At 42.8% G+C, this 17,450-nt stretch overlaps 1 protein-coding gene across 1 annotated transcript in view; it reads left to right on the top strand.

Annotated features, from left to right (window-relative positions):
• slc49a4 (solute carrier family 49 member 4) overlaps positions 1–17,450 on the top strand; it is a 47,904-nt gene that overhangs the window by 22,404 nt on the left and 8,050 nt on the right. Inside the window, exons 6-8 of the mRNA XM_041950778.1 lie at positions 4,287–4,354; positions 10,186–10,313; positions 14,783–14,965. Of these exons, the coding sequence (XP_041806712.1) occupies positions 4,287–4,354; positions 10,186–10,313; positions 14,783–14,965 (379 nt within the window). The remainder of the gene's footprint in view (positions 1–4,286; positions 4,355–10,185; positions 10,314–14,782; positions 14,966–17,450) is intronic.

The following is a 17,450-nucleotide window of genomic DNA, read 5'->3' as shown; positions in this document are numbered from 1 at the left end:
ACAGCTGAACCTTTCTGCAAGGGTTTATTAACTCGCTCCCACCCTCTAATATATAATATATATAATACCCTTCAAAGTTAAAAAGCATTGTGCCTCACCACACAAAAACACATCCAGTGGGTTTTTAGGGAACTGAAAAATAAAACAACAGTGATCATTCATCTTTTCTCTCTTTTTGTGTTATCCACTCATTGAACCTACTCACAGCTTCTGCCCATCAGTTGCATGCCTGCTCACCTTCTTCCGTGTGAGACAGATCGAGGAGGAAGACATGTTGAGTGGTGCTGGGAGTGTGGTGCAGGCTGGAGGAAAAAGCTGTGTGTAGTTTGCATCTTTCGGGTCCCGACGCAGCAGTGTGCCGAAAGACAAAGCGAGAATCTTTTCAAGGTTATCATCAGACAGATGCTGCTTGAGACAAGATCACACACAGGAGAGCGGAGGATGAGACGCTCCTCGTCACACCTCTGTCTTCATACCTCAGTGAGGAGGCAGCTGAGCGCATACCAAATTGTTCTTAGATTTCATTTGTTCTCAAAAGAGTTTTTTTCTCTCTTCCATATTTCTTTTATCCATGCTAGTTAAGAAGATAAAAAGCGTGTGAAGAATAAAAGTGTGTTGCAATGAGGTGAGCTATGTTACAGGATATCCCATGGGGGCAAAACTTTGAGCTTAAAAAATAAATGAAACCAGATAGTGGTGCATCTAAACAGTGTGAGGTGGAGGAGTACTGATGCAGCAAAAGACTTCTGAAGTGTCTCTTTCTTCTTTGGGCGTGAGATGTTTATTCGTAAAGTCAAGTTGAACTGAGGAAAAGCAAATACTGCATCTTCTTCTTGGTTAAGCTCAGCATGAATCTGCAGACCCGTATCGTAGCTTAAGCTGTAAGCTTTGTTGATTCTGTCGTATCCAGACACAGCGCAGAATGATGCTGTTCAGGGGGCATTTCATACAAACGCAGGATGTGCTGTATGTAGACCTTAATCCTCTTTCGATCCCTAAATTCCCGTGCAAGTTCAAAAATGTTTCCTGCTCTGTTCCCCTGGTCGTTTATCATCTTTCTCTCATCCCCAAAAAACGTTACTGAGTCTGACTGTTTCTCTGGTAATTTAAAGTATGCAGTAAGAGCCTCAGGCCAAGGCACAATGCATTAAAGCAAGAGAGCAATTCCATACTCTCTATTAATTTCCTCATGCTTTCCAATAATTTGTAAGCGTTCATGCTGAGATTTCAGGAGTTTAGTAAATATGACCAGAAATTCAACTGGGATGTTTAACAACTTGCGAGGATTGATTCAGTAAATTAAAGGCAGAGGGGCAGAGACACACAGGGACCAGCTGGCTGGCAAACAGTGCAGCGGGACAAGATGTGGCGATCTGACTGAAGCAGGTGGGAGTCATAGTGTCCTTTATTTGATTGGCCATTGTGCTACTGGTCATTGTACGATACTACTCAGACTCCCTGGGAAAGCTTATGCCAGGCTGCTCATGGTCAAACCTAAGATTCAGGGTGAAATTTGGATTTTTTTTCTGGCTGTGGAAAAGTGTACCAGCTATTTTCTTGTTTTTAAGAGTTTTCCCATTCTGGTGCCATTGATACAAGTCATATAACACGTTGAAGCATGAGAGCTGCATATCCTTACTGGCTATTGAGGTCCACAGGGGCTGTACCTTTTTGCTTTTGATTTTCATGAACATAATGTCTCGATAAAGCAGAGGTGTAGAGAGTGAGAGTTTATGATTATTGATTAATGGCTCCATGTTGGTGACAGCTGTGGCCAGAGGCATTATGTTTTCGGGTTGTCCGTTGATGTCTGTCTGTCGGAGTCTCATGAATGCCTTGAGGAAATTTCTTCAATTTTGAAACAATTGGACTTGGACTTGGACTCAATGATGATTATAATGGTGGTCACCGTGAGGTTTGACCACCAAAGCACAACTCAATAGTTCATATGCTAATTATAGCAAAATTTCACACAAATGTCTCATAGGATAAAATGATGAAGTGATGACATTTTATCTCCAAAAGGTCAAAGGTCAATTTACTGTGACATCATAATGTTCTATAAAAACACTTTTCTGCCTGTTATTCAGGACCATAACTCAGGAGCAGAAGGGGAGATTGGGACCATATTTCACATTTGGTCAGATACTGAACTGGTGGCACTAATCTTGGGTGTCGACCTTTAAACTGTGTTGATTGTATAGATCTTCGGTGCTGCCGAGTTGAAAATGTGTGTGAATCGTCCACGTTATACAATTAGTAGCTTCTTTGCAGCGTTGTAGTCCACCACAAGCTCATTGATTCTGCTGATATTAAGCTTCAGGTGACTGTCATTGCATCATGTGATGAAGCTCTCTATCAGTCCTCTGTACTGCTCTGGAAAAAAACATCTGTAAGTGAGGACAACATGTTTCTACCAGGAAATTACTCACTGGAATCATGCATGTCAATACAGAGATCGCTTCCATTTCACCAAAAAACACACATTATGTACAATACCTTTTATTAAATTCCTTTGCATGTATGATTCTGGTCAGACTGCAGTTTGACAAACAATCTCTAGGTGGTAGTTGTAGTTGCTGATGATTTAGTTCTGTTGCCATCTAGTACATACTGTGCAACTTGTAGCTGAGTCCAAGGCTGTGGTACTCTGCTGGGTGGATTTCCCCTTTGGAGTTAGTTTGGGAGTGAATTGCTGTGGTGAAGGAGTTCACCTCCATCAAGTTCGGCTATTTCCCAGTGAGCATATAGCAGCCATTGGAAGTATTGCCTCTCGTTGACTTCAGCCCTGCAGACACAACGGTTGCTGCATGGCCTGAAAACGAAATAAAAACAACAGAACTGGGCAGTTTCCTTTGACAGAAGCACACATCAGGGGTTGCATTGCCATCCTTGTTTCAGTTGTGCACCTGAGATTGTGCATTCTTCTCAAATGCAGTCAATCTGTCCTTCCTACAGTTCCAGCATTGACAGCATAGTGTCCACTGTGTTTGTATTTACTAAGAACTGGACTGAGACAAGGGCAAGAGCCAAAAGGATGGTGAGAGTATAAATGGTCAGACAAAGACTACGGTCTATAATTCTTGCTTGTGATTTGGAATTGGGATAGTATAGGAATTTTGTAAAGCACTGCACTCCTGGAGCAGGAACAGCTGCTGTGTGAACTTCCAAACCTGCAAACAGAAAGCTTATGCACTGAGTTTGGTTATGACTCAGCCTTGCATGTACCTTACGTTGCTCATGGGTCATATGTAATTGTTCCCTTAATGGACAGCAGCAATTTTAGAATTCGCATAACTAGATGCCTGATCCATGCTCAGGATAAAGTCAGTGATTATTGGCTTAAAGTGGCTTATAACAAGTGATTGAAAAACAGTTAGAGGATTAGGGAAAATACACTTATTAGTGTGTCAAGAGCCTTGAGCCCTGGCTTTCCCTCCAACACCAGTCATCTCCACCTTACTGACACCATCGCAGTGTCGTAGACAAGATAAAGCTTCAAATCTGTGAGGGTACACCTCAGCAAGCTGCCTCAGGCCATGCAAACAAGAGATGGGTGGCTTTCCAACGAGCTTTTAGCATCTTACAGAAGGCACACACACAACACTTGGAGCGGTGTAATTTAGATCAAATATAACAACCTTTTGACATTCATCACTTAAGCCAGAATACGTTTTACGTTTAATAACTTTGATCGTCCACTTTTCTTCATTACGGAGTTTCCTGACAGGTCACTGCAGAGTGTGATTAAGCGAACAGCATCAGATCTCGCTTTAGAGTCTGGTCACTTGCTGTCTCATCTTCCATGTGGTTGGATTTGGTTGAATGTGAGCTATTGCCGCGGGGAGATTGATGGGAACCAAACACCTTCACTGGCACTCGGAGACATTCTCGCCTGGGTGCCACACACTGATTGTTTTTTTGTGCTTGTGTGTGTGTGTGCTACACTTTCCCTCATATTGATTCTGCTGCTCTACCTTGGCCACAACGTCTTTTCTCCTGACTTTAAGGCCAAGTGTATGCGTTGGCTCTCATCCGTGTAAATAAGAAAGGACAACAATCTTACACTCTTGCACACACACTCACACACACACACACACAGCTGCTCTTACACCTTAGCTGCTTGGCAATTTACCAGACACAGTGATTGACAGGCCTCTGTAGACTTCAGACACTTAGTGCCTGCCCTCTGTCTAACTCTGTCCTCATAGTCATGGACTGCATTTTGAACACTGAATAACCTTCTTCCATTCTACCCACCACCCCTGTTCTCTTCTGACACACAGGTGGACGCAGGTTGGATTGGTTTCTGGTCGACTGTCGGTGGATGTGTGTTTGGAGTAGCAATGGCCAGGTAAGATACTGTATACCTGTTTTTATTGTTTGACTATAGCATAGTGTAATTGTTGAATATGGGTTTAAGGTGAAAAAGAAGTAAGAAGGTAAGATTGTCCAATGAAGTCCAGACTAAGACTACTGCTATGTACAGATCCTCTGTGTAATGTCTTTGCTAATTAACATCTCCCACAAACCCTCATCAAACTGGATAACCTGTATGCAGCCTTCTCATTCATGCTTTTTGTAACTTGCTCATTGTGTGACTATTGAATATGATTTGAAGTTGCCACTATTCCTTGGTTCCGGACCTCTGAATTGCCCCCCACATCTCAGATTTTCTCAGCGTTTTAAGTGAAAGAAAAACGTCAGTTCAGTCCGATTATCAGGCTCATGCCACTCGGCTCGGTGAAAACTTGGATGTACCTGGTGAGGCATCAAATTAGAAAATAAGCATTTGCTGTAATCCCTCCTTTACATTTGCAGACCTTCTTTGCAGCTGAATCTGACATGTCTCTGAGATGGTCAGAATACCAGAGAGGTTGCACACAGTGAGGAAAGTTAAAACCTCTCCCGCTTGGGAAAACCTGTGAAAGGAGCATTTAGCACTTCACTTCACTTACTCTTCAAGCGTCTTAATATATATATAAAAAAATCTTTGGAAGTAAGAAAAATTTGGTAAAAGAACTACCAAGAAGTATTTGCTCAAGTAAATATCTAGTATACCACTACTACTACTATATAACAAGTAGTTTAGATCAGTTCTTCACCACAGAAAGGACTACAAGATAAATCTGCAGCATCAGAAGATCATTAATGTTTAATAAGAAAGTTTGTATTTCTGCGGCACAAAGTGACCTGGGTTGGCCTTATCCCCGCTTTTGTCCCCATTTTTCTTCTTGTAAAAAAATATTGAATATTTTTGCACCTTCACATCTGTAAAAATGATTCAAATGTAACACGCTGAGAAGGGAGAATCACTCTTTAATTGAACTGCTCACAACTCATGAATTCATGCAACCCGGGTCACAAGTCAGTAGACATTACCTTGGGAAGGTTGGGAAGCACTGGCCTAGATGAAGATAGAGGTAAAGTATATGAACTGACTTAAGTATCTTTTCAGCTTGACCATTTTTTTTGCATAGTTAAAAGGGTAGAAAAAGGAAAAAATCCTATGAATATAGGGAGTCGTATTTTTTGTAACACTTCTGCAAATTTAATACCAATGTGACAGCTGACACAAAAAACTGAATGAATTTCATTCTTTACATAACACATTAGACAGCTGTGAACAAAGGGTCCTTTAATTCTTAAATCATGGAAATAATAAATTCATATTCTGTTTTAATAGCCTCGGCTGTGCCTCTGCTACCTGACAAACAAGATTAGAACCCAGAACCTTTGACTTTTCCTCACGGTGGAATAGCTCTGGTCACTTGGCATGCATACATATTGGACTGATGCTGTATCCTCCTGACACTTGGAAAGCTGTACTGTTTATAACAATGTTAATATCTAATAAAGCTCTCATGAAGAATGGTTGAGGGTCGAATTGAGATGGGGGGGTCTCTCTGTTGCTCACCTAATCCCATCTACTCTCGTTTAATAAATGATCCGAAGCCGGCGACTCTGTAATAGAGCGAGGGAAATAGATGCTAATGCAACAGCCACTTCACCTCCATTGATGGATAGGGAGCTGCACCACGGAGACAAAGTGTGGAGTCTGCAAAAGCAAGGGATGCATTCCTGCTCTCCTGACGGATATATGTTTATCGCAGGCGGAGGCCCAATCAGCACTTCCAGGCAGGCCCACTGTTTTCTTAAAGTTGTAATCAGGGAAATAAGCCCATAACTCCCACTGTTAATCAATGAAGCTGTTTGCAGCACAAGATGAAAGGGTATGTAAACAGAGCCATTGAATTATTGGTGTTGATTACATAGACTCTGAGTCAGTGGAGGGATTGATTAGACTCTCTTTGGTGCAACAGTTGATAGTAATTTGCTCTATGTGCAACTGTTGAAATGTGCTAAATGTGGCTGTGGGCTTGGTTATGAACTTCTCGTAGCCTCTGATGGTGCCAGTCAGTTGTGCTTAGTGGGTAGCAATGGTGGAAATGATCCCCTATTGCCTTTTCCCATTAGGTTCAATTTAGACTCTAGGATTCAAACGCAGTATGTGTTATTTTTTTTTTCTTATGAAATCTTTGTTTATAAAAAGCAGCAAAGCTACTGACACTAGAGGCTGCTTTTAGATAGCCCTGTTTTGTATGGATGGAAGGTGAAAACAGAACAGTGAAAGAGAAAGCTGATACACTTCCAAAAGAAGTTATTTCCTCATTAGTACATTTTCTCAGAATTATAGTCAGATTTTTTTGGTCACCTAGATATTGTATATCCATATCTGTGTAAAATGCTACATGCTGTGCTAGAGTCACTTGATTTAAGTGTTAACCCATCGTGACTTGCAGCTGCTGCTGGGTCATTTACAATAGGGAGCAGACGTTCTCATTAATAATCATTGACCGGACTTTTTTTTTTTTTCTTCCTCACTTCTTCTATTTGATTGGTGATGTCTATTGGGACATGATCCCCTAGATGCAATCCAACCAGGGTCCTTTGATGAGAGAAATTTTGAAAACAGCAGAAGATATTTAACAGAATCTCACTCCTTTCCTTCTCCTGTAAAGCTAAATGCTGCCTCTCTGCCTTTTTTTGTCTCTTTCTTCATCAGCGTGCTGCAATATGGCATCATTAGATACAGTCCCAGGAAAGCTTGTGGTAATGAACTGAGCAGAGAGCAATCTTTGCCCCTTGTCTTATCTCCTAGCAGCCCTTAAGATGTCCCTGTCCCTCCAGCTAGCACACGATGCTGCCAATGTAGAGCACAGTTTACCGCAGGGGCCAGAAAAAGGCCCTCTGTAAATGCTTTTTGTGCTGCAGGTGTTGCAGTTTCGTTTTACGTGGCTTATACTCCTGCAAAGCTAAAGTTCCTGGGGGATTAGCATTGGGCCTGTTCCAAAAAAACACTGGCTGCTTGTGAACATTTCATTGCCTGTGTCTTGCCGGTGGATAGTCGAATGGCAGGGAGCTTGATGCAGCAGGTTCAATTAGTGGTGGATGCTCCAAGGTGTGGCAGCCATCATGGAAACATTTGACAAACAGTCTGGCAGCTGTCTAATTGTATGGCCCAGACAGAAGCTGACTGGATGACAGCGGCACACTGTACGCTTTTTTTCACAGATTGAGGATGGTTAGAAAGAATAACTAACAAGCGTCCCTCATTATCTTCCCATTACAAGCTCCAGGAAAAGAAGGGGGGGAGGCGGGGAAGGACGAGGAGGTGGCAGAAAACAGAACCAGGGTATTCTCCTTCACAACACAAAGGTGTGAGCCAGACAATACTCTAGGTTAATGAGATGAGATAGAGCAAAACACAAATGAGTATGAGCCACTGCCTAATTTGTTTTGCCTGTTAATGGGGACAATCTGTGATTGCATGCTGATCATCATATTATACCGTCCACATCTATTTGGTTATTTACGGCATGTCCCTCTCTAAAAAAACGTAGACAGGCCCAGCTGATAATGTCATACTGATGGTGATATTTCATCATTCCCCACAGGCACTGGGAGAGCAGAAAATGGAATCTGATTCTACATGACTTAAATGATGCTATCTTTATGGCCAATAAATCCTGTTAGAGCGGTGTAAAAGATAGGCTTTTAATTTTGATATTACCTCATGAGATGACATGACCCTCTTTACTCACTGAGTAGTGTAACAGAGCTCTGAATTACATTACTGGAGACATGCAGACCTTTGTAGCAAAGTGGGTTTTTTATCAGTATAGTGTATTTTTCTTATAGTCAACAAATCTAATAAAAAACATAACTGAGTACTTAGTGTACTGAGTATTTTAATATGTTCTAACTCTTGTACTCTGTCTGTGACAAGCCCTTTAGTTCCTGCTTAGGTAAATCTTTAACGGGGACTGACTGTATAGTTCCATTTTTACAAAAGGTGCAGTCATTTCTTTAAGCAGCTGGGCAATGGTACTCAAACAAATGTAACCACACTAATTTTTCAGCTGTGGATTAATATGCATTTGCTGGTTTAATGAGAATTTGCAGCATCAGGACGGCGTATGTGGGATTACTACCACATGAACTACTTATGGAACGTCTCAGCCAATGCAACGTGTAGTCCACTGATGTGTTTTTATTTGTTGTTCGACAGCATTATGTTCTTGGGCACAGGGAAATCAGGCTTCGACTGCACAGGCATTACTTGTTAGTAGCATCGGTTGTTGGGTTAGGTCTTCATAGATTTGTTGACAGTAAGACAAAGACAGAACACCACTTCTCTTACCCTTTAAAAACTTAAGACTTAGAATTATTTATGCTGCTGTCGCTCAACTGTAAGCCAGTGGTTTTCAAAATGCAAACTCTGCTCAGGTGTATTAGTTTTAATTCAGATTTATCTTGCCAATCAGTGACCAATCTCTTTATCAAGTGGACTCAGGGACCATCAGAGTCTGTATAGGAAATAAGCTGCTTATGGTGTTTCTGCCCAGAGCATCAGATTGGAATTGAAACACAGGAGTAGCCTGTGATCCTCTCTGCAAAGAGAAGAGACGAGGGCTTGACTGGGTGCAGGCTAAGGATTTCATCCCTCTCTGGCACCAGGGGTGGTTGAAGGGTTGTGGATGCGAGCCAGTCAGTGGCAGATGGGTGATGCAGATTCGAGCTATGGGCAGGGACACCAGACATCTCTGTGAAGTAGCAATAGCTTGGCCCTTGGACTAGATCGCCTTTTTGCAATGCAACCAGCTCATTCTTGCGGACAGAAATATGACAGCTTCAGATCTGTTTGCCAGAAAAGAGACACAGTACTCACTATGTTATCCCATGTTACCAATACCCCGCTGTAAACTCCCTCACTCCTGGTCTGGAGTCCAAAGGTAGGGGTTCAGGATGTAGCCAGTGTCCTGTGAACATGGAGGTAATGTGTTGAGGCTGTGAATGACAGCTCATGAAATCCCAGGAGACAGGGATGTCATCTAAAAATGTCGTTCTGAGTGGAGAGGTTCTCATTATCCGTCCAAGGGATGATTTCCCTCGTCCCCTGGCCCTCAGCATGCTGACAGAACTTCACAACCTAGCTGAACTAATCAGCCATTTCCAACACTTCTTTTTATTCTTGGACTAAGTTCATTGTCAAGTTCAGACCTCTTTTCTCAAGCATCTTGTCTGTGAGCAACAAAACAAAAGTAATTAGTGTCTGTCTTTGCTGCAGGCTTCTGTAGCTTCATCTAATCTTTCACAAGCATACATATGCATATGTACCCAGAGGAGCGGATAGCAGTTAATGAACTACGAGGCTTTAGAAAGGGCTACAAAGAGAAACCACAGTGCTCAAGAGAGTTTGGAAATGGCCCGATGGCTTGTCTTCCACACTATAATACAATGCGCATCTGAAGTCTGCGTGCTTAGCTGCTGAGACAAATTGAATCAACTCTTGGAATGGTGTCTGCTTGTGTAATGACAAGTGCAACTGATGCTCTTAGAAACAAGTGGGAGAAGGAAATGATGTAGCCTTTCTCTGAAACAATGCATGTCTCCAGTAATAGATTATGACACAAGTCACAGAGGAAGCAGACATTTAGAAATTGCATGGCCTCTCATTGTGTTTGTGAAGGATGCATCTTATTTTCGAAGCAGCTGTCTTTACTCACTTCAGTAGTCCTGTCTGCTTTTTGTCCTGGTGTATTTCAGGGTCACTGTCTTAAAAATGTGATGCGCCTCAGCGTTTATAAATTGATCTTCCTCCTTTCTCCCCCCCGCCCCCAGGTTTGCGGACTCTATCCGGGGGATGCTGAAGCTGATCCTGGTGCTGATGCTGGCAGGAGCCTCGCTGTCCTCAACCTGGTTCACACTGACGTGTCTGAGCGGTGTCACTCACCTCCCCTCCACTGCAGGTGGGTCCACAGCAGCATCACTGTCAAGGTGACACTGCATACGTGCAGTGCGGCTGGGAGACTGATACAGCCCACAGCCAACATGAATTCAGCAGGCAGTTCAAGGTTATTTGCAAAACACAGGAAAGTCCACTCTGAATTATTATTATTGTGGATTTGTTGAACATCAGACCTCAGGTGTGTTTTCTGTGTATTCTATGGTCTTCTACGGTGAAAAATGTTGCAATTATGGCCCTTTTTATGAACCATTCGAACATCGATTTTTGCATCCAAGTGACGTATGGAGACAACAGTTTTTGAATTTTTCCAGTTCTCAGTGAGAGCTCAGCAGCTGTCAGTCGCACAATGAACTGCAATGTAATCCCTCTGGCCGTTTGCGCACTGTCAGCGTACGTCCACTAAAACACTGATGGGCTCAGATTGTTTTTTTTTTAGGGGTCTGACAACATTACAAAAAGGATCCCTACAGAGATAGACCCTGGACCCTGTAGAGTAAGATCCGTTTTATTTAACCAGAGACAGCTGTTATACCGCCAAAAACACACACTTCATTCAAACGTCACAGAAACAGAGCAGAATTCACCAAAACTTTCTTGCTGCCTCTGTCTCATCTTTCCACTGTTCCAACAATCATCACTAATTCTGGTATGGTTGAAGTAAACCCTTAATTCACCAAATCAAGTGAGGGTGGACATCAGAGAAGCGGCGGGGAAAACAGCGTGTAGAGCCGCTTCACGCCTAACATTGGAATTATTTTCACCTTAAATTATAACCAAAGGAACTTAGCTACATTCATCATGCAGTGCATTCAGTGCAGCCACCGCAGCGCTGCTGCTTTTCCCCTACAATCTAGTATTCATTTTCACAACTGAGCATACTAATTATTTTCAATTCGATTAAAATTTGAATTTAGAATATTATTTGACAACCTTAGTAACATGTGGAGTGTCTGTGGAAACAAACTCAGTCTTTGTCACCGGACACACTGTGTTTACCTTTGAGGCCTTCCACTAGTGGTCAGAAAATCCACACCCTTCATGTGGTTGAGTCAGTAATCCACAGACGACAGCAGACACCTGTTGTCTTCCCTGATGATGCTCTGTCAGACATATCCTGCAACCAGCTTCACTCCTTTTTTGTTTTGGAGCCTATTTGCCCTCAGTCTGGTCCTCAGCAAACAAAACACATAGTCAGCTGGATCTAGGTCATGTGACTAAATTATAGTATGTATGAAAGATGTCATACACAGTTCAACCAGTATGGACCGTCAAACACCCCGAAAGCTTAAAGTCAGCCATGTAGTTACTGTTTCATTACAAGAGTACAACAAAAAGAGCCAAAACGATAAAAAATGTCTCTCTTTCCAAATACTTACTTTGGTACATATTCAGCAGAACCAATCTATTTTTAGACGTCAGTGATAAACCCATTAGGGACTTTGAACTGGACTCAGCTGCCTTTTCCTTAGCCAAACCAATAAGCGTACCAGCATGTCGTTCAAAGCCACTGATTCCTGCCATCATCATCCATCATCATTCTGCCGGCCCTGGCACTGCTCTCCTTCTATCTCACGTCCTCTTATCCCAGACACTGGCAGCCTGCAGCAGACGAGCTGCAACCCTGTCCATCCAACAGGCATATCATACAAGAGGGCGGTGTGACACTGCAACTAACACTGCCAGACCACCTCATCATCGTGGTGTGGTCAGTTGTACACACACACACAGATCAGAGTAATCTGCACTTGCTGTGAAGTGACCATTCTTTTCAATCAAAAATCCTTTAATATTTTGTCAATAAATCGTCAATAGGGTCAGTCGCACTTCAGTTTCTGATTTGCTCTGGTCGTACCTGAGGTCCTCCATGTCCTCCATTTAACTTCCCGTTATTCAAAGCAGCGAGGCACAGACACGAGTTCTTGACAAATATCATGTTTGCACGAATATAAGAAACTCCAGGTTTGTGAACAAGGTACACAGATATACCAGATTTACGATTATAGATATATAGATAGAAGTTGACAATATCGCGGATTCAGCTGTAAATCCCCCCAGAGCATAATCACCTTTTATGTCAAAGTTTTTTTGGAGTGTATGTTTCTATGTACATATGTGTATCCATACACACACACACACACACACACACACACACATATATATGCATACATACATACCAAATGTTTCAATAATGAAAATAAGTATTACTTTCAACCCTTAATTACAGCCCTGAACCCCAAGAAGTGTAAAAATCAAAACAGAATGCAATCATTTGCCTCGCTCTATCCTTGCTTGTGAACCACTGAGCCTTTCCAGGATGCTCCTTTCATACCCAATCACGATACTATCACCTGTTACCAATCAACCTGTTTACCTGTGGAGTGTTTCAAACAGGTGTCTTTGGAGCGTTCCACAGCTTTCCCAGTCTGTTGTTGCTCCTGTCCCAACGTGTTTGAAACATGTAGCTGCATCAAATTCAGAATAATGTAAAAACGTCTCTCTCAGGTCTGGGATGTCCCGTCACTTCTCCACATTTGACGTGATTTCGCTGAATATCTGTAAAGAAATAAGTTATCCTGCTAGGCAACGTACGTGTTTACTTTCAAAGCGGCTGCGCAGTGAGAGCCGTGACAGACGAGAGTAAGCTCATTTTAAATCAATGAATATATATATATATATATATATATATATATATATATATATATATATATATACACACAGTATATCCCCAATATAATTTCTAAAAATAAAAAAACCAAAAAACATCTCTTCAAGCTACTGAGTTATATATATATATAACTTCCCCGACTGCTGTGCTCACAACGTGTTTCTCCCACTGCCTTCTGGGAAATAGGGCCAGATAGCCTAATTCAATAACGTGAGTGGAAAAGTGTAGCGGTTGAAGCGGTCTTAAGTGTCTGATATCAGTGCTTCATTAGGGTTGAATAAATACGAGAAGGCTGCCAGTGATGGCTGCCTGAGTGAGTCCTGGGCTCCCCGTCACAGGCAGCCGGGCAGGGAGGCACGCGAGGGCCCTCAGAGGCACTGTGATTAAAGGGACGTGCAGGCTAATGGGGACCTCGTTTGGACCAATCTGCTGTGATAAGGGAGATGGAGGGTGCCGTGATGCTCCAGAGGTGATGGCTTAATCTCTCTTCACATCCACTCTAATACACATTCACACATTTTTCTTTAGGTCACAACCAAAGGGCTACAGCTGAGACTAGACCCCACACTGGCCAAACATACTGAAGTCTTTCTGATTGCTCTACAGACACTAACACACACAGTCATGTTTCCAAAATATCTGGGGACATTACAGAGACTTACTGATCTCACCCAAAACTTAACCCAAGTCTTCACTCTAAAATGTAATGATTTACCTCATGGGGACTTGTGTTTTGTCCTCATAAGGAACGGGAGTCCCCACAATGTGACTGTGTAAACAGATTTACGTCGTCCTCGTCCCCAGACACACACACACACACACACACACACACACACACACACACACACACACACACACAGAGTTGACAATGGCATGCTGTATGTTGTAGCAATAAGCCTATATTACACAAACCTCTACAAACCTCCACTGTTGTGGGAACTAGATTGAGCCAGTCTGCACATCATGATTTTAAATTAAAAGTTTATCATCCAAATTTTTTTTTTCCAATTCAAGAAGCACTTGCACTCAAATTAAACAAGCAGCAGCCAGCGCGGACAGTAACATTCTCGTCATGCCTGAGGAGCAAATGAGACAAGCTGTTTACTGTGTGGACATCTGCACATTTTGGCAGTATGAGAATCAGAAATTCGATTTTAATATACTGTGGAATCCGTGAAATGAGTTATATCGTGATGCCGAGCATGCAAGTAAACTAAAAACAACTGAACGAAATTGAAATTGAATGGCTTTCACAGTGCTGTCAAAACTTTCTTGTGACACTCCAAGCCAGACTGGGAGGAAAGTCCCTCCCTGTGGAGGGCTGGGTGTCTGCATCAAACCTCGATGCTTTCTTATCCGAACGTGTCCAGACTATCAAAAGCTGCCATTAGCGAAGGTGACGTGGAATGCTTGGTCAGATTTGTGATGCTGAAACATGACTGTGATATAAGCAAATAAAGCCAGAAACACACAGTTCAAAGGACAAACCTGACATATCCAGCTTGTGACGCTGCAGACCAGGTAAAGGTCATGGTGGACACCTACAATATTTTGGTTTTGGGGTGGCGTTCTAATTTAAATGTTATTTCCGGATGAGGGTTCATCTTAAATCTTAGTGCTGCTGAAAATATATGGTACAGTAGATGGCTGTGAAAGGTGGCACAAATCACCATGCTGCTCCATAAACTTGACCGCTCTGCCACCCTTTTAAAGAGGAACTGTGATGGGGTTTGATACTCTGTTAAATCACAGTTTCCAGTTAAACTCTAGCTTATCGTTGTTCTGTTTATTTGTCCCTCTTGCAGCCATCCTGTACACTTCCTGCATCCTGGTGGGCATTTTCATTAACAGCAGCGTGCCAATATTCTTCGAGCTCTTCATCGAGACGGTGTACCCGGTCCCTGAAGGCATCACGTGTGGAGTTGTCACTTTCCTGGGGAGCCTGGTCACCGGTCTGCTTCTCTTCTTCCTCACCTTTTACTGTACAGGTAAGACTGTGCGTATATACATGGGGAAACAATAGAAATACATAGAAATGACATCCCTGTTGTTAGCACAAAATATAAATGCAGTTGTTCATCCATTGTTATCGACCCACTCGTGCTTATTCCGTGTCGTGTGGTCAGGGTAGCACCACTTTAGTATTTCTTTTGTATTTCTTATTGCTGTCAAAGGAAAAAGTCTAAACCCTCTGAAGTTTTTGCTCCATTCAGAAGCTTTCTGCACCCCTGCAGGTTTCTCCCGCCTCCCAAACGCCACAGGCTCCATTGTTTTCAAAAATCCATTTGAAGCCCTGCAGATGCTGCCGATAAAAGGCGAACAGTGGGAAAATTAGGTTACAATGCAATTGACACATTGAGCACAAAGAAAGAAAAACTCCCCATTGTAATTTAGCCTCCGATTTATTTTTGAGTTGACTGCCTGGCAGAGTTTGATATAATAATTTAGGCCCACAGCAGAGAGGACGGCATGTCATCTGCTTCTCTTCTCCCTCTGCGACGGTCACAGGAGAAAGCGAAGTAAGCCTCGCTCAGTCATCCATGTAAGCGCCTGCGTCTGTGAGGAAGTTTTTTCGTGTACATGTGTGTATGTTGCTGTGTACTCAGGACCATGTTTTGGTTCAGGAGTCCAGCTCCACTGTGATACTTGCCCACCTGTCTTCAGTTTCATTGACCTCCCCTGTAAGTGTGGCTACATCACAGCACCAACCGGCTGGAGTAATGGCTCCGTCGCTGACACACACTCCTACCTTGTTTGTTTGAGTAAATAAGAGATATATTTTCAGACCTTCATAAATATTCATGAGCGTCATACTCCTCCTCTGCCAAGTCCTTCCGATAGCTACGAGGCTACTGACAGCTGCTGCCTGACGACTGCATCTTGATCCTGCCTTCTGGGCTGTCTTGCCGGTGCAGGTGCATGTGATTCTTCTTTGACCCGATCAGTCACTGGGCCCGCTAACAAGTACGACCGCCAGGGCACAAAACCAGCTTGTCTTGTCGAAATCAGCAGGTCTCAAACGTTTAGGTGACACATACCAACATACATATACAAAACCTGCGGAGATATTTTTTGATTGCTTTCCTGCCAATGTAGCTTGTAAAGAAGAGAAAGTTGCCAGCGACTGCCAAGAAACAGACATTTGGCTCTTTGCTGGCATCAAACCACAGCAGCAATTCAAGAAAGTCATAATGTCTTATTGTAGAATTCTAAAATCAGAGCCTGTTTTTGTAAATGTCCTCCTTGGATTGCATTAAAGGTACAGTCAGTGGGATAATCTAATTTAAAATTTAGTTAGACTTCGGGCAGATTGCTATACTAGTATTTTACAAAAGTTTGCCCGAGTCTAGAAAAATTGAAGTGTTTCAAGAGGGTGAAGCCCTTCAGTGCACCTTTGTGGCAGGACTAAAGCACTCCACTGTCATTCCAGTGGCCTGGCTTCATGTTTTTCCTTGGGCTGCACTGGAATTCCACACAGATACAGGTTTGGCTCAACTTGTTTAGCAGGTCGAGATAGAGGAGCTGAGAATGACGCTGGAGGGATGTTTAGTGGATTAGTTGAATTCAGTTTTTGTTATTGTCACAGTAAACAGCATATTAGTGAAGGAATAACTCCAACTGAAATTAAGCTGTTTGAAAAATTGTGATCCAGGCCCCAAATAATGTATTTGAGTTGTCTGAAGCTGTGCTGTGTCAGTGTGGCGATAAATCATAGATTAGACAGCGTGATACCAGGTGTGGATGGACGGAGCTTTGTGTAGATGGAGCAGCTGCAGACCTACACACACACACACACACACTCAAAACCGACTCATAAAGAATACATGATATATCCTCCGCTCGACACTTCTCTGTGCTGTGCTGAATGATTGACTGCTAGATGTGAATGTGTGTCTGTGTGTGTGTGTTGCATGCTTTGTACATAGCTATGCACTTTGTGTAAAGTGCATGTGTTTGTTTGTTTAATGCCGACACGTGTGTGTGCACTATGTATGTGGGCGGGTTGAAGGCCGTCTGATGTGCAGAGATGGATCCTGACAACTTCCACGCAACAGCCGCAGAGAAGATCAAGCTGAGATGATGGAGGCTCTTTTCTTCACTTCCCGCCCTGAAGTCGTCTGTTGCAGTGTGATGCATCAAAGCCGTGTCAGGAAGCTCTCGCTGCTGTAGGCTTGCAGGCATCGTGAAGTGAGCTTGCAGAGTAGATTGCTACCGACCATCTACTCACACAAAGTGTCTGTCGGCACCAAGTTGTCGAAGTCTGCTGTTTCTGCCACGGTGGCAGGTAACCAACCAGTGTTTGGAGCTCAGAGCTGTTAGAACAGGGCGATAAATCAGTGGTTCTTTAGATCCTTTAGAGTTTGGTTATATTTAAGGAGAAGTCTGGTGTTATTCCATATTTTTGTTATTGTCAGCAAATCCCATGAAAAGACCAAACCCGACAAAGTGTCTGTGTCTCAACACTTTCTAACT

Source organism: Chelmon rostratus, chromosome 13 (assembly GCF_017976325.1).
Source record: "Chelmon rostratus isolate fCheRos1 chromosome 13, fCheRos1.pri, whole genome shotgun sequence".
Classification (NCBI taxonomy): Eukaryota; Metazoa; Chordata; class Actinopteri; order Chaetodontiformes; family Chaetodontidae; genus Chelmon; species Chelmon rostratus.
Note: the sequence above shows the minus strand (reverse complement) of the source record. Positions and strands in the feature narration are given on the sequence as shown.